This window comes from Agelaius tricolor, unplaced genomic scaffold (assembly GCF_023055355.1).
Source record: "Agelaius tricolor isolate 1412-34295 unplaced genomic scaffold, bAgeTri1.0.p SCAF_10, whole genome shotgun sequence".
Classification (NCBI taxonomy): Eukaryota; Metazoa; Chordata; class Aves; order Passeriformes; family Icteridae; genus Agelaius; species Agelaius tricolor.
The window spans coordinates 25,478,996-25,499,674 of record NW_027269270.1 but is presented as its reverse complement, the minus strand read 5'-3'; the positions used below and the strand labels follow the sequence as shown (position 1 = coordinate 25,499,674).

General features: G+C 42.1%; 1 protein-coding gene across 1 annotated transcript in view; it reads right to left on the bottom strand.

Annotated features, from left to right (window-relative positions):
• Positions 1-986: 986 nt before the first annotated feature.
• PDIA5 (protein disulfide isomerase family A member 5) overlaps positions 987-20,679 on the bottom strand; it is a 97,770-nt gene continuing 78,077 nt past the window's right edge. Inside the window, exons 15-17 of the mRNA XM_071435285.1 lie at positions 13,589-13,659; positions 4,709-4,843; positions 987-2,226 (exon numbers count right to left, since the gene is read on the bottom strand). Of these exons, the coding sequence (XP_071291386.1) occupies positions 2,146-2,226; positions 4,709-4,843; positions 13,589-13,659 (287 nt within the window). The 3' untranslated portion in view covers positions 987-2,145. The remainder of the gene's footprint in view (positions 2,227-4,708; positions 4,844-13,588; positions 13,660-20,679) is intronic.

The following is a 20,679-nucleotide window of genomic DNA, read 5'->3' as shown; positions in this document are numbered from 1 at the left end:
AGTGTGACCCTCACACAGCACACAGTGTGACCCTCACACAGGACAGTGTGACCCTCACAGAGCACAGTGTGACCCACACACAGGACACAGTGTGACCCTCACACAGCACAGTGTGACCCTCACAGAGCACAGTGTGACCCTCACACAGCACACAGTGTGACCCTCACACAGCACACAGTGTGACCCTCACACAGCACAGTGTGACCCTCACACAGGACACAGTGTGACCCTCACACAGGACAGTGTGACCCTCACACAGGACACAGTGTGACCCTCACACAGCACAGTGTGACCCTCACACAGCACACAGTGTGACCCTCACACAGCACAGTGTGACCCTCACACAGGACACAGTGTGACCCTCACACGGCACAGTGTGACCCTCACACAGCACACAGTGTGACCCTCACACAGCACAGTGTGACCCTCACACAGGACACAGTGTGACCCTCACACGGCACAGTGTGACCCTCACACAGCACAGTGCGACCCCCACACAGGACACAGAGTGACCCTCACACAGCACAGTGTGACCCTCACACAGCACAGTGTGACCCTCACAGAGCACACAGTGTGACCCTCACACAGCACAGTGTGACCCTCACAGAGCACACAGTGTGACCCTCACACAGCACACAGTGTGACCCTCACAGAGCACACAGTGTGACCCTCACACAGCACAGTGTGACCCTCACACAGGACACAGTGTGACCCTCACACAGCACACAGTGTGACCCTCAAACAGCACACAGTGTGACTCTCACAGAGCACACAGTGTGACCCTCACACAGCACAGTGTGGCCCTCACACAGCACACAGCTGCAGTCAGTGTGACCCTCACACACCTGCAGTGCTGCCCAGCATTCCCAAGGCCACGGGCTGTTGGAACTCACCCCGCGTGCTCCAGCTCTTCCTAAGCCACCACCAGCTGTGGTCACTCACCCAGTGGGGAAGGAGCTGAACAAGGCTGATTAATGATAAAAATATTTGTCCTTTTAAAAATTTATTTTTCGTTCAAAGTGAATCACAACTTCCTGCCCCTCCCTCTCCCCTCCTGTGAAGACAGAAGTACCAGATCAACTTTTTTTTTTGTTTAAGCATCAAAAGTGTAACACATTTCAACTGCTGCTGATACAGGTTTTACAGTGATGACTGTCGGAGAGAGATTGTGCAACTCCTTAAGGAGCAAAAAGGAAAAATCCCTCCTACAAATGCAGATAACTTTTGGAATGTAAACAGGTAACACACACAAATGCTGCATTACCAGAAGTATTATGCATTTCTCAAAACAGTTGAACATAACACTTTACAACACATATTTGGTATGACTCAGTCATAACTTGAAGGGAAACTGTGTACCCTATAAGAATAACTATGTACCCCTATAAGATAGTCATTCCTGCCAAAACTTACAGATACATTGACAGTATTGATGCCAAAGAAGGAGGGTTTAGTCTGATTGAACCCATGCTCTGCTGATTTTTAATGTGGGGCTTAATTCACTCAATACATTTTATAAAGGTATGTAAACAGTTCTGATTTAAGGACCAGAGAGTTTTAAATTAAATTAACAGATCTGGACTGGTCAATGTTAATGTCTTCATTAACTCAGATACCTTATTTATCCCTGAGCACCTTAAAATTGTTGCCCCCAAATCTCAGTCAAGAACACATAACTATTTCACAAGAATGAAAAACTTCATTTGAATAAATCTGTCTTATAAATCCCATTTTCCTGCGCTGATTTAAACACAACAGAACAAAATAAACCCAAACCAAACCGTGTCCCCTCCCCTTTGTTTTATACATGTACTGCAATACCGGAACAAAAATTTCACCCTAACAAACAACATCACCTACAGACACACTACAGACTACAAAAATATTGCATAGGAGTGTCAGTGGGCATAGTCTCCCAACATGAGAGAAAATGCTAAGTTTTCTTTAAAACATTATGGCAACATTCTAATTTACTTTCCTTTTAAAAATCAAGTGGTTTCACTTTATTTCAAAATTGTACAAAATGGCCATGGCTGTTTATAAAAAAAAAAGTCTCTGTCTTGAGAATATGTGAAGTCTCAGGTGCATCAACAAAAGACCTGGAACCATTCACAGTGCAGCGGAAAGCTCCTTTTGAGGCAGAAACTACAATTCATCCTTCTTCTTTCCTACTCTTTCATGATCTCTTTCTCTCAGGGTTCGCATGAAAGTGGTGAATCCAGACTCCTGGTTTTGAAGGAAGAAAAATATGGGTCATATTTTTACCAACAAAGCAAAACAATGCATCAAGAACACTTTGAGCTTCTGTATCCCAGCAGAATATAAACTAAGGAGCAGTTGTTTAGTTTCTGTAGCCCACAGCAGAATAGAAACCAGGGAGCAGTTACTGCTTCTGCACTGCCTCATCCTGCCACACTCTGGTCCTGTGCTGCTCCACTGCAGGGGGAAAATATCCATGCACATCCCACATGTCAAACTTTGAAGAGATGGGACACAGAGAAAAAGTCCCTAAAACTCATAGGACAAGGTAAAATCTGTCACTAGAAGTGCCATTGATGCCTTTACGTCGAAAATACTCAAAAGACATTTTCAAGCTGTCTTTGTATGCTATTTGAGTCATTTTAAAAGCAGTTACTGGATTGTTTGTTGACTATACACACATTTGTCACTCATCCTCTAATAGTTTTCATCACAATGATGGAAATCACTTTTTTCCCCCCCAAGTTACTATTTAAATTATTATCAAAAATTTCAAACCTGGCTGTCTAGATGCCAACCTCTGTATTTTAACAACTTATGATTTAAGGCTGTTGAATGCCACCAGTTTCCTTTTCCAAGGCAAGCTGTGAACACAGCTCTTAGGCATTTCAAAAGGCTCAAATGGGTGGAGGTGTGAACACCTGTGCTGGAATACACTGTCTACTGGTACTCCAAAACTGAAGTTTTCTGGGAAAGTGACACTGCTCCCACTCAATCTGACCATTTTTGCATTTAAACAATCACAGAACATACCACTCAAAACTGGTAATGAAGAGGGAAAATACCAAAGGTAGAGAGCAACTAACAGAAGTTAAAGACTTAAAAGAATGTTGTGGAACAACAAAACAAAATAAACCCAACCCAAACCACAAGGCTGGTAAGCTTTTAGAAGGCTGAACAACAAAGAGCTTTTCCAAAACTATTCACTATTCTTCCACGGAAAATAAATGAAGTGACATGCTTCAGCCCTTTGTCACCTGGAGACATCTGGCAATCAGCAGCCCCCATGACAGGCTCTGTGCTAAGCACTGCCTCCAGCATTACCATGGTAAGAGATAACAAACCCCAATTCAATGCTGCACAAGCAGAAGACGATAGGGTCCCCAGAGAGGTGGAAGGGGAACAAAGCAGCCATCAGCAGAGAGACCAGGATGTTCCTCTCGGGTAATTTTTACCCAAGAAAGGGTTGGCCGCATATAGGGGATTTGTTAGTCCCCTTTTCAGCATATGGATAAATATCTCCTAACTCCTGTGGCCCCAGAGCACTCCTGTATTGGATATAAATTCTTTTTATCAGCCACCACAGATCCTTCCTTTTATATATCATTTCTCTAAGAACGGGTTAGAAATGCAAAAACCGCAGCTGAAATCTTACTTCAGTTGTTGGCTGCTGCACCTATCTTTACTTTTGTGTAAAAAGTACTTTTAAGAAAAGATCCAGAACTGGAACTAAACACAGTATCCATAAAAACGGCTGGATCAGCACCATGAAACGGTAATTACTGGAGTCCAAGTAGGTTGAAAAAAACTGGGAGGCAAAGCTCCATGAAGACTTCCCCAAGATCCTGACTAACAGAGAACCTCAGAACCTGGCTTTTTAATTCATGCTTCTATACAATTTTCTGAGCTCTAACAGCAGCAATAACTTTCATGCAAGACCTTTCTCAAAATCACTGCATGGCTCAAAGACCCCAAGTTTTTCTTGCAGACCCCAGGCAATCAATGGCTGCTGAGGAGTAACCTCCCTCTAGGAGGTTACGACAAAGGCAGCCCACAAATAATTGAATTGCTTCCTTATTTTCAGGCACTTTACAACCACTGAAGCCATTATGCCATTTCTGCCCCCATTTCTTGCACTCATAGCATATAATTAGCTGGCCACAGCAGGACAAAAGAATGAAACTTCAGCCCAGGGGTAGATGGCACAATTTGTCTTCCCATCCTGAGTGCCAGGAGTGAATCTGATTCAGGGCAAATGAGATATTTACTTTCCTCTAGTCTCCAAAGGACAGCTTTGCCCTGGCTATAAAACCAATGGTCTGTCACCATTTGGCAGCCTGGTGGATCTGTAACACGTTTGCAGTGTCCATGCGATCCAGAACTGACAGGAGTTAAACCCTGTATTTTCTGGCATTTCTGCCAGCAGCACATGCAATAAACCCTTCCCTTTCACTCAGTCCAAATTCACTCACAGACTTCAGCTTAAAGAATAAAATATACAAAGCATATTACCAAATCTAATCCTTTTTCCTCTTCTCATGCTCCTAAAAATAGACCAAGAGTGTTCCTAATGCAGAGATGTACAGGGGTGTGGTACACTATGATTCATCCATGTAAGACAGCAACAGAGGCATGGTAAAAATTCACTCTGCAGTTTTCATTTGCAAGGCAGGACAGGCAGAGGGGGCTTTGCTCCCTGTACCAGGTGATGACTCTTGCTTTCACTTACCCCCCGATCTCCAGTATATTTTTCCACAAATTTCCCGTAGTTGTAATAGTTGAAGGTGGGGTAGCCATCGACCCCCTCCTGCTTACACAGGTCATGATTCTGTCCTTTGGCACAGTCCACTGCAGCGTAGGCAATCTGAAACACAAGAGATCACACTGAGGCAGGAGAGAACAAAGCAAGAACCCATTTTATGGTGATGCTGCTGCAGCTTAGCCTTAGCACTGAGAGAGACCCAAGTCTTCTGCCAAACATGCAATGGCTTCTGTAAGGGCTTAGCTGTGGAGAGAGAGCAGAGGATGGTCATCTCCTGGCCTGTGCACGGCAGGTTCAACTCACAGAGCATTAATCACCTTTGCAGCCTTCCCACTGAGCTCTGCATTAGACTCCAAACAGGAAATCCAGAGGCTGGGTTAATAAAACGAAATGCATGCACACTGGTTACAGCTCTGTCATGCTGCAATATTTTTCCTCCACTTTTTTTAAGTGATGAATTTTAAGTTTTAAGTGATGAACAGTGACAGTGGCTTTGGTGATAGTAATGACCCACCTAACCCATCCTCATTCCCATGGCATTGCTAATGTTCGTAAAAGTTACCAAATATGGCTGGTCACTAATGCAGCCTGTTCACAGATTAATGATTTCTACTCCAAATAGCTTCTCTAAACTCCATGCAGTTCTTCCAAGGTCAGATGGGGATGGGTGAGAAGCCACAACATCATCTACCAAGCACTGCATGTAGAGAGAAAGGTTCCTTGCTTACAATCTCAGCCTGGGTTTGTATTTCCTTTCCTGTCTTCTTCCAGGATTGTACATTATATGCAGGCATTAGCAAAGTGGGCTTTAATTCCTTTTTAAACCTCTAGATGCTACTGTCACACAGACAAACCCTGAGTAGGAGAGAGCCTGCCACACTTTCAGCCTATTGACAGTGGAGCAACACCCTCAGTCCCTGCCTGCTTCCACACAGGCACAGCAAGGAAACACAGCCCCAGAGCAGCAGCTCGGAACATTCAATACTGACTCTGTGAAGTATTGAGAAGGGGCTGCCCTTAACAGTTCTGATGCTGAAACAAAATGTAATTCATAGGCTTCTACTCAAAGCAACTGAGCCCTGTGCTGTGATTTCTCCCTGACTGTTCCTGTGAGCAGCAGTTGGGGCTCTGCATGCAGGTGCTCACATAAGCTCTGCCTTCACAGCAAGCACATTAAATTACAACCTATGTAAAGAAACCAAACAAATTAGTGGAATGACTTCTTGCAACTTTTTTGTGGGTTACAATTTATCAAGTAGCTAATTTCATAACAGACACATCCTAATTTGAAATTTCCATTCCACAAGCCTCCTTCAAACAGCTGATCAAAATACCTTTTGCTTGCATGACTTTAGGGTTGCGGTTGAACTGTTCTTCCATAATTAAAAGATCACTTAATATTCCACAAAGCCCTCCTGTTTCATGGTGACACTGTCAAAATGGGAAAACCTGATCTCATTATCCTAGCAGTAATTAAAGAGATTGGCAAAGCCAACTTCAGTTAGTTTCCTTGTTTTGTTTAGGCTTTGAAAGGCTGACAAGACAATTCTCAGTATGATCTCACTTGGTCTGTCTTCAAGTGGAATGTACCAGATAAAGTGAACAGTGTTCTTACCTGAAATATCTGATTTCTGATTTTAAACAGGACTCTTGAAAGCTGCTAAAAACATGTATGATCCTATTTTTTTTTCTTTTTGTAAACACAAAGACTCCTACACATTCAGGGCCAATTTAAATGAAAGATTAGGAATAATAAACAGTAGAACACTTTCATCTAAGTATTTCTGCCTTCCTGACCTCATCAGCCAGCCAAAATTTAGAGCTCTGTTGGCTACTTCTGTGTAAAGAAAAGCTTAGAATGGAGACAAACTTTTATTTCATGACACAGCATGAAGTAGAAAGAATACCAGAAGTCCTGATTTCCTAAAAACTAGAAGAATAAGTAAAATAATCTTTTTTCTCACTGCTCTAAAATCACACAGGGAGAGATTACAGCCAGAAAAAGGGGAAGGTATGCATGTGCTCATCCAGATCTTAGTAGCTGGTTTGAGACATTCAACTGTTGTGACTGATGACCCATCTGTTCTCAGTGTCTTGGAGATTAAAAAAAATGAGTTTTTAGTACACTGGAAGGAAGAGGGAAGAAGGAAAAGCAACTCTCTTTATCTGTACCTCTGGAAATATCTAAACTGGTACCGGCTGGAGCCAAGTGTCCAATTTAACTTACAAAAGGATTTTGTGAGAACAGCCCGCAGTGAGGAGAGGGTGCAGTGCAGGAATGCAATGCTGTAAGCCACTGTTAACCTTGTTCAGAACATCTCCACCTGCTGCCTCAGAACAGATGACTCAAGGACGTTGAAGAGGTGGCTTCTTTAACATGGCTCAGTAGCCTCCTTGAGACACAGCTCTCCTCTACAGCACATGCAAACCTAAGCTGGCCCATCTGTGCCTTAGTTGTGCACACAAAGATCCCAGTCTAAGTCTGTCCATGGCAGCCACATGAGCCCAGTGCTGTGTCTAATCCAACAGGTCTAAGAGCACATCTGGAAGAGCAGCTGGGGGATGTGTCCATGGCCTGTCCCCTCTGCAATGCTCCTAATGCAAGCTCCCACACAGCCCCACCACTGCAGCCAGCATTTTGAGCCCAGCTCTTCAGAACACACAAGTTTGGTTATTTTTGCAGCCAGGGAGAGAAGAGGAACAGCGATTTTCAAAAGCCTTGTAACTCATAGAGACGTGAGCAAAATTTCATAGAGGAACATCTAATTCCCAAGGCTGTATCTGAGGCTGCATTCAATGCCTGCTGCCAACAGTGGCTGAGTAAGAGTACTTAGGAGAGCTTGAGTGATTACTTTAGAGTGGAAATGTTAAGGCAGCCTAAATATAGAGGTTGCTACCATCTCTGTGCACTCATTATCATAGCATCACAGTCCTAATTGTCTTGCCTGTCTCACAGCGGAAGATCAAATATAGTGCACTGAGAGAGGAGAAAAGTGATGCTGGAAAACACTTATAGCAAAACACACTTCTGGACTGAGGACCAATTCTCATCTCCATTCCATCAACTCCAGACAGCTGAACTCTCAGACTCACCAGAATTTCAGCAAATAGCACTGATGCCCTTTGCTTCTTTCTGTTTGTGTTTTCATGGGCTGTGAATACTGAGCTCCATTGCTGATAGAGAAGTGCTCTGTCACTCTGAATTCCTGCATGGCTCTACTGAAAGGCTGCATGTAAAAAGATGCAGAATCCTGGTTCAAGTGAGCAGTGATACACTGTAGGGAAAGTTTCCTCTCATTCTCAACTCTCTTAGCAACAGTCAGCTTTTCTGCTTCACTGGAAAAGGAAACTGAGTCAGGAAAAATAACAACCCAAAAAAAAACCTCTCTCAAAATGTGGTTAAAGACTTCTGGAGAATATGATCCTCATATTCAACTATCAGCAACAAGTTACAGAGAAGTGCACTGGAGAGCACAGGTCAGCAAGACCTACATGCTCTGACCTGCAAATCCACTAAGTTTATTCAAGCAGAAACTGCAGACATATTAAGCATAAGACATCCGTAGTAGGTGTCCAAGAGCCAAGACACTTTGGTATCACTTCTCACAAATTCCCGCTCATCAAGAGGGAAAAACCCTCTAAAAATATGTGAGAGAAAGAAACTCTGCTAACACTGGTCTAACATTTATGAGTGTGTGTATATATATATATATATATATATATATATATATATATATATGTCCATTATGGAAAAATCCAGTGTAACAGCTTTCAGAAAGCAAGATTGATTTTAGGGAGATTTTGATTGTAAGGGCTAAAATTTAATTTCTTGAGCTTTCCTCTAACCAGAGGGGAAAATCCACTGAAAAAACATTTCAGGGAGAAAAAGCTGTGAGTGCTATATCTGCAACATGCACAAAACTCCATGGGATTATGGATTCTCTATAACCCAAAGCTCTGCTGCCTTAGATATTGACAACACATCATTATATACAAGTCCTTTCTCCAGAGCCAATGCTGTTCAGGTCTATCACCAGCCTGTTCAGGAGCTGTAGCAGGAATAGAAATGTTATCAAATGAAAAAATAATCAATGAGAGACTGTGGACCCTAAAGGAAGTTTCTTGAAGTATATCCAACTTCCTTACTTTTACAAGTAGTTCCATAACTGGTATGCACTATATAATAATTAATAGTACTGGGTGAGTATGTACAGTAAAGCATAATAATGACAACAGCAACAACAGTAACCCACCAAATAAGTATGCATTTCTCCATAGTCAGGATAGGCTAATATGAGTCTAGAAACATCTGGGGCTGGAAAATACCTTTACTTGAAAAAGAAATCCTACAACGTTTTGTGGTTCTACCAAAAAACTGGGAGCTTAACTACAGAGTTGCAAACTTAACTCAGCATGGCAATAGACTGTGAGCAGTGTATGAGCAGCTCTGAAGAGCTCTGAGGAAATAGAGCATGGCATATTTGTCAGATGAAGAGGACTGATCACAAAAGCTGAGCTGTTGCAAAAACCAGAACTTTTCATTTAGGTGCTTCAGTAGAAGTAGAGCTATGCCAAAAATATGACCACTGATCTCCAGGTGCCCCAACTGTAACAGAAGGGTGATGCCTTATTTTGTTACTAAGTGTTAGAAGGAAAATGAGGTACTGGCAGTATAATCTAATCATACATCAGAAATCACAGTTCCCTTCCAACAGATTTATGAAACAACTTTTTGCTTTAGAGGGATCTTACAGGTAAGAAACACAATTACATTGAGCAGTTCAAACAGATGTGTAGAAAATTGAAAGTGGGATCCCTTGACCTTCCAGGTAACTCCTCCTTTCTGTTCTTAAAGCTTTCTTTTTAACAGTTTGCCTCCCAGTCCCCACATGATGATCCAGCAAAAATAACCCCCTGCAATCCTAGCTGCTCTCCTGTTAAAATATGTACTGCCACACACTGGTTTATTGATTCAAGAAAATAAATCTCTGCTTGAGCTAATATTGACTTTTGTTATGAAAATTGAAGTGAATAGCTAACTGAATATTGATTTGAGAGAGGAACGATATTTGATAAGCTTAAAAAAAGTAAAAACAAAGTTGCAGCATGGAAATAAATGCTTCCAAACAACATTTTAAAAGTAGAATCAATTTCAGATGACAATTACCTGTTTACTAGTAAAAAAGTCTGTTGTTGCCAAATATCTTGAAAGCACCTGTAAGTAAGACAGATGTGCATTCTTCCCTATGATTGCTCCATAGGTTTCTTTTTATATCACCTGTTCTGGATCCTAACAGCAGTTAGGGACTGGTCTGCTAAAGCTTGCTGCAATTCAGCTACTGCTCTCAAAGTGAAAGGCCTTGCAAATGGGAGATTCATTATGAGCTGCCCTGGTGTGGCATGGCATCATTACAGGAGGTGCAGTTCATCAGCTGCTCTCAAAGCAGGCCTATTTGCAAAGGGGACATCCATTAGTACAACATGATGTACAGTGCTAACATCACCATATTTAATGAGTCTAATTAAAAAGAAATTCAGCACAGGCTTTTTAAGCAAACAGGGATCAAATTCCTTGCCAAACTAAAATATTATCTCATTTGGATAACTCTGTACAGTCATTTGGTTGGTATAATAATTTTAAACTGTGATTCACAATACACATTGGGGACCCACCAGTTTCAGTGCTGACTGACCCACTAACACCCAGCTCACCCCATTTGCTGCACCCTTTCCAGCAATTGCTGCCACAGCTGTTTCTGTGGGAACTCACTGGAACCCAGCTGTGGTGCTGGGATTTGGGTCAATGCATTTGTACAGGAACAGTCTCCTGTGAAAATGGGAAGATTGGTCAAAAAGCAGCTCCTTTGCAGGACTGCCAGAGATTTGTTACTGAGAGGCCTTGAAGAGTCAAGAGCTTTCCTTCAGCAAATCCAAACTGGAACACCACAAATCAGTTCCTTCGAGCTGAGCTTTGGGATCAGCCAAAAGGCAGAATGCAGATTTTTTTAAAGATTTAGTTTTCAAGAGAGACTGTGGAGCAGTTACTGAACATGCCTTTCTGCTCTTCAATCTGTTCAGCTAAGTGACAACCCTCACATTTGCATTTTCTGATGTTCACTGGTCACTGCCAGAACTTGAGCTGTGGGGCACTGGCCATGGGCTTTTCCCTGGCAGCTGCATGCTACGGCCACAGCGCCCCAAGCTAAGAATGCTCCAGATGGCTTTTTTTTTTCCCACCTTTTTTTCCTTTTAAATAACTGAAACAATATGCTCACTGCCACTGGAGTAGCCTCTCCACTGATCTGGCCCTACTGGCACTGAATTTATCCAGGAAGATGGAAAGACTGAAGGCTCTGGTTTGTGGGTCTCAGCTTGAGCCATGTTTTGAAGCAGCCACAGGATTGCCCCAGGCCAGCGAGCAGGCTGGGGATTCTGGCTAAAACCACCAGCAGTGATGTGGCCAATGAGAGCTGACATTTGGGGCCAATGTTCCAAGCAGTGCATTTTTAAACTCCAACTCCAGCAGTGCAGATGATGAAAAAGTACAGAGCATTACACACAGCCCCGGGGGAGAGGGGCTTCAGCGCCAAAACCAAGAGACACGTACTTAACAGCTTCAAGCTCTGCTCATCTTCAAAATTCCAATGTAAAGACTCAAAGTCTCCCAAAGGACACCTTTTAAGATACTATCTATAACCAATTCAAGACTGGAATGTTTTTGATTGTTCTTTGTCTTCTGCAGGATTAAATGTTTAATTAAAAGACCCTTCTTTTAAGAAGAAGATATATGCAAAAATACTGTTAAGTGAAAAACTTTCTCCAGGGGGGAAAAAAAAGGACACTATAGAAATGAAGTAGTGAAAAGAATCTGCTACTTAAAATGAAAATTAGTAATCTTGCCCTGTTTTTGAAAGAATAAATACTTCCTTTCTCTTAAGCAGTGATTTTACCAGTTTGAAACCCTACAGAAATACAAATTAGTTTGAAGGCACAGTCCAGTTTGAAACATGGAAATATGGCCTGTGCTGCTTGTGGGAACAGCAATGATGTGCCCTTCTAAAGTCTAAAACAGGTTTGTTTTCTTTTCCACAATGGCACAAACTGGCAGCAGGAAGCACCTTGGCAGGTTATAGCTGTACACAATTAAACAGGGGCTCCCAACATAATCAATCCCTGGCACTTTCGTAAGTCACTGGGGTGGAATAACACCATTCTCCCTAACTGCACACACCTCTTTAAAAGTGTACCAGCCTTAATATTCCCTACTGGCTCTCCTGTTCCAACTCATTACATTTTATATCTCCCCACTCCAGCCTTAAACTGAAGTCAAGAGTTGCAACCGTCAATCACTGCTCTGCTCCTGGAGTCCTTTCATAACCTGCACTCTGAAGGAAAAGCTTCCCAGGCCTGCACTTCCCACCACCACCCTCTACAACTAACTGTGGAATTATTCTGATTGCTTGTTAATACATCCTGGGGCTCTAATAAGCAAGTTCCACATTGTTTGGTACATTTGTTTCAGCTCCTCTGACTGAAATTTTAATGAGTTTAGGAAAGAGAGGCTTCGTTTGGAACTACCAGAAAAGTGGGAAAACAAGGATACTTTCTCAGAGATCTTGGAAACAAAGAAGTAACCAAAAGGCATCTGAGCAAACTAATTTACAGCAGTAGGAGAACTAAAAGCTGCATGCCTATGAATCTTGTGTGTGCCAGAGGGCAGAAGTGATGGACTAATTTATGCAGTCAGTGATACAAGAATGATTTGTTTCTTGTCAATCTGATGCATTCTCTGTGAGTTACAGAACAGATGAGAGGAAAAGAAAAAAATTACAAAAATTCTTCTGTTATGGAGTACAACTGTTAAGTTGTTAAGATGTTGTCCAAATGTCCCTTAAACACTGACAGGCTCAGGGCACTGATCAGCTCTCTAAGGAAGCTTGTTCCAGGGGACTGTTCACCTTCTTGGTGAAGAAGTGTCTCCTACTGTACAGTCAGAACCTCCCCTGACACAGCTTTGAATTATTCCCCCATGTCCTATCACTGGATTCCAGGGAGAAGAGCTCAGCATGTCCCTCTCTGTTTCCCGTCCTGAGGAAGGTATAGAGGGCAATTCCTATATTAAATTACCAAATCTTTTTCTTGCCACACCTAAACACAAAGCAATTGTGTAGGTGGAACGAATTCAGAGATTGGAATGAAATATTGAAAGATATCAAACAGGTTCCTAGCTAGTTATATGGTTAAATCCAGGGGCTCAAGTGTTTTTTTGGGTTTTTTTAGATCCTAGATCTCCATGTGCTCAGTGAAAAAGTGGTTCAGCTGATGCAAGGAAATTACCCAGTGTGATTCAGCCATTGAATGCATTTTCAAGGCTGAAGCATCAAGGTCGTAGAAGAGCATCCTGGGCTCAAGTCAGCCAATTTACAGAAATACATTTTATTTTGTAAAATGCAAGCAAGGAAGCAAGGATTAGTTAGTTATGTGATTGAGAGCCTCAGGACAATCACACAACTTGTGGTTTCTCTACATGCACCCCAACAGCTGATAAAAGTTGAAGGGGAATGGAGATTATACGAATTATATTTATTTAATCCCCCAATGAGAAAGAATTGTGTTTCATACAAAGACTTCAACATAAAAGACAGCAAATTAGGGAAAACAGAACAGGTTGGAAGTATAACTCAATTTGACCATAAAAGATAAAACCCCTGTGATACAGATACATTTCTTTTAGTGTAACAGCAATTTTATCTACAAACCTATTACCTTATCAATAAGCAAAGCCTATAAAGTACAAAATACGGAAAATATTCTTAAATATCACAGAAAAAATTAACAGCAAGTTACCTTGCGATCTTCTTTGAAGACTTCAGCAGCAGTTGTGAAATGTGGAATGGCATTTTTACAGTGAGGACACCCTGTTTGACAAAGGAAGAAAAAGACATCATAAACTTTAGTTGTAGGAAAGATACTGGGACAAACTCAAGACACAAGGTGAGTCAGTGGAAAATTTGAATTAAAAATCGCTCTAAACAGGAGCTCTCCAGTTCTGGAATGAGCAGGACAAAATGTGTGTCAGCTACACAAAAGTAAACACATGTTTAAGATCCCTGTGACTTCATGGAGTTTAGGTGTATGTTTACAGATATGCAACATCCCATAATAGGGGCCTTTTCTCCATCACCAGCCCCCTAAGGGCACTTCCAGAGCACCAGCCACAGACACACCATTGCCCTGCTCTGTACCTCCTGGTATTGCCAGGTAGGTTTTTACTGCTGTTGCCACAGATACCAGCTAGATTTGGGCATGGGAATAAAGACAGCACAGCTGGGAACAGGAAGCTGGAAGCTGGAAAGGAAATTGCTGGGAGCATTTATAAGTATTTGGAAATGGCCTGTGTTAAAGCCAAGCCATTGGGAACATAAGGGAGGGGAAGAGAAGCAAGTGCAATAGGCCAGACATCTTTCATGGATGGAGAGCAGATGTCCAGTCTCAGGTTAGGGTGGCTGCTGCTGGCTTTCCTGGAGACTTTCCTGCTGTTCACCACAGCTGGGCAACCCCTGAAGAGTTTTACAGACATTGCACACAGGAACCCCAGAGCTTTGTATGGGAGATGGGCTGATACTTCTTTGTACCACTGCAGCACTGAACAAAAGGCCAGCTAATCCCTTGCTTAAATACACACTGATTTGACTCAAACATTTCAGAAGTCACGGAAGGGAAATTAGAACTGCTCTCTTGATTCAAGGTTCAGATATGAGTGCTCTCAATTCAGAAGCAATGTCTACAAATTTTTGTCTATGAATAATCTAAACTCCTCTCAAAACATCATTACTATACTAAGTAAGCCTTTGAAAAGGAAAGTACCTGCATATATGTAACAAATTACCTTTTTTCAAACCCAGCACAAAGGTTGATCCCAAGCAAAGACTCAAGACACTATTTTTTGCTTAGATGCACATTAAGAGAGGAATGGACACACTTCAGTCAAGCCTGTGTAATGCTGGCAAAGGAGTCCATCTCACTATTATTTCTGGGTAGGAACAGAAAAGTCCCAAATGAGTTGCTCAGAAGCAGCAATTACAGCTTATGCTACTGTTGTTCACCAGTATTTTACATGATGAACAAGTGTCTGTGTTACTTTAAAATCAGGAGTGAACAAATGCCCTCTTAGGAGACTTGCAGCCACCCTCCTAAGCTATGCTCACTCTTTCAGCTGAAAAATACTATCTCTTTCACAAGGAAAATAGTATCTATGCATATACAATGCACACTCCTTTCCACAAAGGAAAGGCTGAATACCCCTTCCACTTCACCAAAACATAACTTCACTGCTTACATGCACTGCTTTGAATTCTAGAGCATTTCTTTCTTCAGAATAGGATTCTGAAAGCACTGCAGTGACACACCTGTGTAAATACACTGAGAGTCTGTGCAGTAGCTAAGAATACCAGAAAGTCAAGGGGATGTTTCCTGGGAAACTGAGGCACTTCTGTAAATCCATCTTAATGGCTTGAAACTCTTTATGCAGCACGATGGCAGCTGTGTTTCAGTGGGAGACAGCACAGTGTTCTACAGCTTGCAAACTATTAACCTTGTTGAGTTGTTCAGCACTTGCCTGGAAGAAAATGGTCATGAAAGAAAAGGAGGAGGAGGAAGAAGAGAAGAAAGAGGAGGAGGAGGCTAGTGTTTCAGGCTGCTCCCACGTCCATCAGCCCACTTTGGTGACCCATTTTCTCTCTTAGCACTTGCCTGGCCTGTCTGCCTGATACTGAAGAGCCTGCAGGTCAAGCCTGCATCTTAACGAATCTTGGTTAATTTCCTGTACTGTGGGGGGACTGCCTCGGTTGCCTTGTTAACACTGCTCTACACAAATAAATCAGAACTGGTGACGACATCTAAGAAGAATTTCAGAAACAAAAAATGGATAAAAATCAGGCACCTCTAAAACAGGAACACTTGTTCTTAACTACATGCTGCAGTTTTTCTGGAAAGCACTTCCAACTGTTACACTAAAACATAAAGGCTCTTAAAAACTTAAACCTTTCAGGTTCCCTTTTTTGCTTGTGATCTTGAGCTTGAAATTTAGGTTTCACCCAAGAACATCTTGTAAACCCTCAATAAAAGATATTTCAGGACAGTAAGGCCTCTCTCAAAGCCCCTAGAGAAGTTGTAGCAGGCAAGAGCTCTTCATGAGCCACATTCCACATGAAAATGGGAACACAAATAACAAGCATATTCTTCCACACAAAAATACCAAATCCAATACCAAATCATGAGAAGTTACCTTCATTTACCCATCTGAAGCTCCATCCCTCCTCCCTTCACTTCTCCCTTGGCCCAACCTCCTTTCTTTACTGCACTGTGCTCACAGAACTAAAACACAACCATATGGCTTTTGGCAGAGCTGCCTCCAAGTCCAGTAGGCATTTTGTTAGCCTTGGACATCCATCCACAGAACAGATGTGAATGCTACACTGAATTCCCAAGGAGTTTCAAGGAGTCACTAAAAAAGGGGGAAGGAGCACATCATATGGAACAGCAGAACTTCATCTGTTACAACTTAGAAGGATTGCCAAATGCAGCAAACATTTGGAAGTCACCCAACCCAGTCATTCTATTTAAAGCACACATGCCAAAAAAAATAAAAGCAGAGGTTGATGTCTTCATTTTGACAGACGGAAAACTTGTTCTCCCCATTCCCTCTTCACACCCACTATCACACGTTTATTTTAAGTGTTAACACTATCTTCTAGATTCGAAAGTGCAAGGAAAGGAAATGTACTGAGCACAGTACATGAGGATAGGAAGTGTGCAGCCTCCTTACAAAGGAATTTTCAGATGGGCTGCAATGGAAAGAGATTAAATTGGTGGCATACGAAGGTGTGGATAAGGTGTCAAGAACCAAAAGGTCCTGCCCCTTCTCAGTCACTATGGACTAAACAAATTGGAAAATTCATTTTAGTTTAATAATTTGGATCCCATGGTAAGCACACGGACTTCCTGCAAGGACAAGAAGTAGACTTTTTAACTGAGCAGCATTGAAAAGCAGCACTTCTGGGAGCAGAGCCCTCTAACACAGATGCAGGGCTTTGCTTTAACAATTTTCTTTTTTCATTTTTACAACAGTGTCAAATTTGATCTCAACAGGGTTAAGAGCAGATGTGAACTTAACAGTAATTTCCTGTGCCTGACTTGAGAAATGTGAAAAAACCTGCTCCTGAAATATCCAACCTTTCCACAGGATCCCAGTACTGGCACTGAAAACCTCTAATCATTCCTGCACATCTCAAGATAACTCCATTTCCTACTGCAGAAACACAGTTGCATCACCTGGTAGGAAAACAAGAGAACTTGACATCTCAGGCACGTGCAGTAGCATGTGCTGAGGCCATTCCCTGTTCACAATCAGCAAACAATACAGCTTCAATAGACCTCTAGTCAGGCACTCAGCTCTGTGCTCAGAATTTGGCTCTGTGGAGGACTCCCCATACAGTCCCTGGTGGCATCTGCTCCCCCTGACCTGCTGGGGCACAGGGGCTGCCTGCTTAAATCACAGGTCCCAAACAGCTGCAGCTGAGGAGTTCTGAAGTTCTCTTTGCCCTTGTACTACAAATTTTAAAATGTACACAAACCCAGTATTTTCTACAAGGTTTTTCTCCACCATGCATGTTGTAAAGTTGGTAGGAGATGTGGTACAGTCACAGCAGGCACCATCACATTCCTCACCTTGAAAACCAAGTAGTTCTCAACTGAGCCAGTACATGAGAAATATGGTTTCTGTGGGAAAAATTCAAGAGGAATAGCTGATGAACAGCAGACAAGGGAAATCAAGCAAGCAAGCAAGCAAGCAGGCTTCACTCAGAGCCATTATCACTGAGGGGAGAGGGAGTCAGATTAAATCTCCTCTAATTAGAGAGGCATTTAAAGGAAAGCTACTGGGTGTTCAGGGAAATGAAGTGATGGAAAATATATAACCCAGCTTGTTTTCCACAGACTGGATTTACTGATAGCAGGAATAGCCTCAAGGTACAGCACCTTCTCAGGGTATCTTTGAGGTAAGACCCAAGGAGCCACCACTGGTTTGGGCACAGAAAGGGGCTGGAACTTCATTCTTGTGGAAACACTGCTTTGAGGACTGTGAAGAAGTAAAGAACTGCAGGGTTGAGCTGGATGTGATTTCCAAAATGATGCCACAACACATTTGTTGCATGATGCAAAACAAAGATAGCACATGGGGTAATAGAAAAACTTAACTATGTGCTCACATCATCTTGAGAACTGATTTTTTGGGCTTTAAATAAAAAGAAGACTAAGGAAAAAATATTATAAACCCATTTTTCAGGGACAGTAAGAATGACACAAAATTGATATGATGTGGTAGCAATTTGATAATTTTTCAGACATAATAATACCTGTGAAAACATTTTCCATAATTGCAGGGTCCCTTGGGATGCAGAAGGGATGCAAAGAGGGTTTCAAAGCAGTGGAACAACCTAATGAATAACCTACATGTCTTTATCGTGTTCAAATGGAGAATTTTTCATTGAACAGAGCTTCTTTTTTTAACCAATGAATTGCTTAGAGATGATAGTGAGTCAAAAGTAAAACTTAAAGAGATTCTTAAAACTTCAGTGCACAAAGGTATTAGGACCAGATGGCAATTCTAAAGATGTCTCGAGAGTAGTGCATGAAACAGATGCACCCTGTTGTACAACAGTCACCTCATTACATTTAAAATAAAATTGTGGCAAATTTTCAGAACTGCCTAAAGGAATCAAGTCCTCTTTCCAAAAACACAGGTTTCTACTTGTTTAAATATGAAAAAACATCCTTTAGGTTAAGTTACTTCATGCTTTGTTTAATTTGAAATTACAAAGCCCAGTGATATAATATAACCTCTCTACAGCTGAACATACAAGGTTAATTCAGTTTCCTTAGAAGAGAGGAAGCTGTATTAGCATAGCACATAGAAGAAAGGTGAAGCTGCTTTTTAATGAATATAAATCAAAAGCTAACAATTTGTACAAAATAGATAAAGCAAGCAAATGGACATCAAAGCAGTACCTACAGTCAGCAGAGGTAATAATGATGTTTTAAGTATATAAGGGGCTTTAAATGTATTAGAAGCAAAAAAATCCAAACAATGCTAGCAATATAGCTTTGAAAGAAAATGATGGAGTTGTCAAAACGAACTTCACTGAATATATAAGTTAAAATAGTAAGCAGATGTGGAGAGGGCCTCTATGCCTGGCACCTCTGAAGGGCTGTTTGCAGTTCTGGGCCCACAAATCAATGAGTTCAAACTGGAGGGAGTTCAGAAGACCCGTAAAAAAACCAACAGAACTGAAAAACGTGTTTCATGGCAAAGGGACTCAGGAAGCTCAGTGTGTCAACAGCTTAAACCCAAAGATTAAGAAATGATAGAAATCGAGAAAAGTCAGTCTCTAAATTTCATTATAACGAGCTATTCAAGCTGGGTGCCAAGGACTGAGTAAGCTCCAGAGCTGGTTGCGTGCTGAAGCCAGTCAAATTTAGATGGAAATTCACATTCCCTATCACTAGTGATTTTTAATCTGAAAGGAAATGGTTTTGTAAAAGAGATGCTTTCACACAGTGGCTCTCGAGCTGATCAGAAGACAGCTGTCCTTGACTTGCATCGCTGAGCTGAGATGCTCAGCAGTGACATGGTCTGCCCGTGCTCGTGGCACCATCTCCGAGCGGCCGGAGCTGCAGGAGCCAGCACTGCCCGTGGGTCAGGCAAGGACGACAGCCCCTGCCAACCTAACCTGAGCATCCCAACTAGAATACTACAGCAGCACTGACTGGGCATTTTGCCTGCAGAAAGCACTACCTTATACCTTCTGCCCATCAGTAACATGTAATGATTTATAACCCTTCCCATGTTGTGCGTGCTTTTAGCATCTCATACGTAATCAAATCCTGATAAATAAAGTCACAAAGTGGTGTGCATATATTTTACATGAGGGTTTTTTAAAGGAGAGAGTTTAAACATGCACACATTTCAATGTAGACTGCTTTCATATTAAATACACTAACATAAACTGTCAGTACTTTCATAACAAAGTCCTGGCCAACTCCTTAGAGGAGATCTGAAAGCCCAGTGATTTGTGAGGCCGTGGCATTTGTGCTGTCTGTGCTCTACCCTCAGCACGAGAAAGGGCTCTGCTCCCCCCTCAGCCCCCGGCTTCCTTTAGTACCTCTCAACGGGTGATCTCAAATGCTTTAACTAATATCAATTAATTACCCTTCAAATTGCTCCTAAGAGAGACAGACGTGATTATCCCCCTCTGTCATTACATCCAAGGTTAAACAGAGTCAGGAAGAGGTTAAGTGACTCTCAGGGTTCACAATCCTGCCTGACAGGGAGCCAGGCTGCAAGGTGCTGACTCCATTTGTTCAGCTGTGAAACCATAAGGGCCTCAGAGGGCTCAGCACGTGGCAGGATGGAGCCCTCAGCATGCAAAGTGCAGAGCAGAGAATGACTTTCCAATTCCCCATCTCTGCTTGAAATCATCACCGTTTAAATAACAGGGGTAGATAGTGCCCTCTGTTACTGGCTTTTAAATGACTGCAATTCTAAGCAAGTGCAAGCAGCAGCTCTGCACAGCTATCAAAGCCAGCCCAGGAGCTTGTACACCACAGAGTCAAGCAAAGCCTGTTTCCACTTCAAGAGTTCCAAGTGATTAGCTAGAATTAAAACCAGAATATTACTTGGTCAATCAAGGAAAGACAGGCCACAGACAGTAATTGCACAGATAAGAGCTGGAAAAGGGTATACTGCTTAAACCAATGCAATTTGTGTGGCTACAGGAGTTATTGAATCCACAGGCAGATTTGAGAAAGGCATTTGGAGATGTAACTGAAAGGTTAATTCATTTTGTTTTACCAGTAGAGAACTGGAGGACTTTTTATTG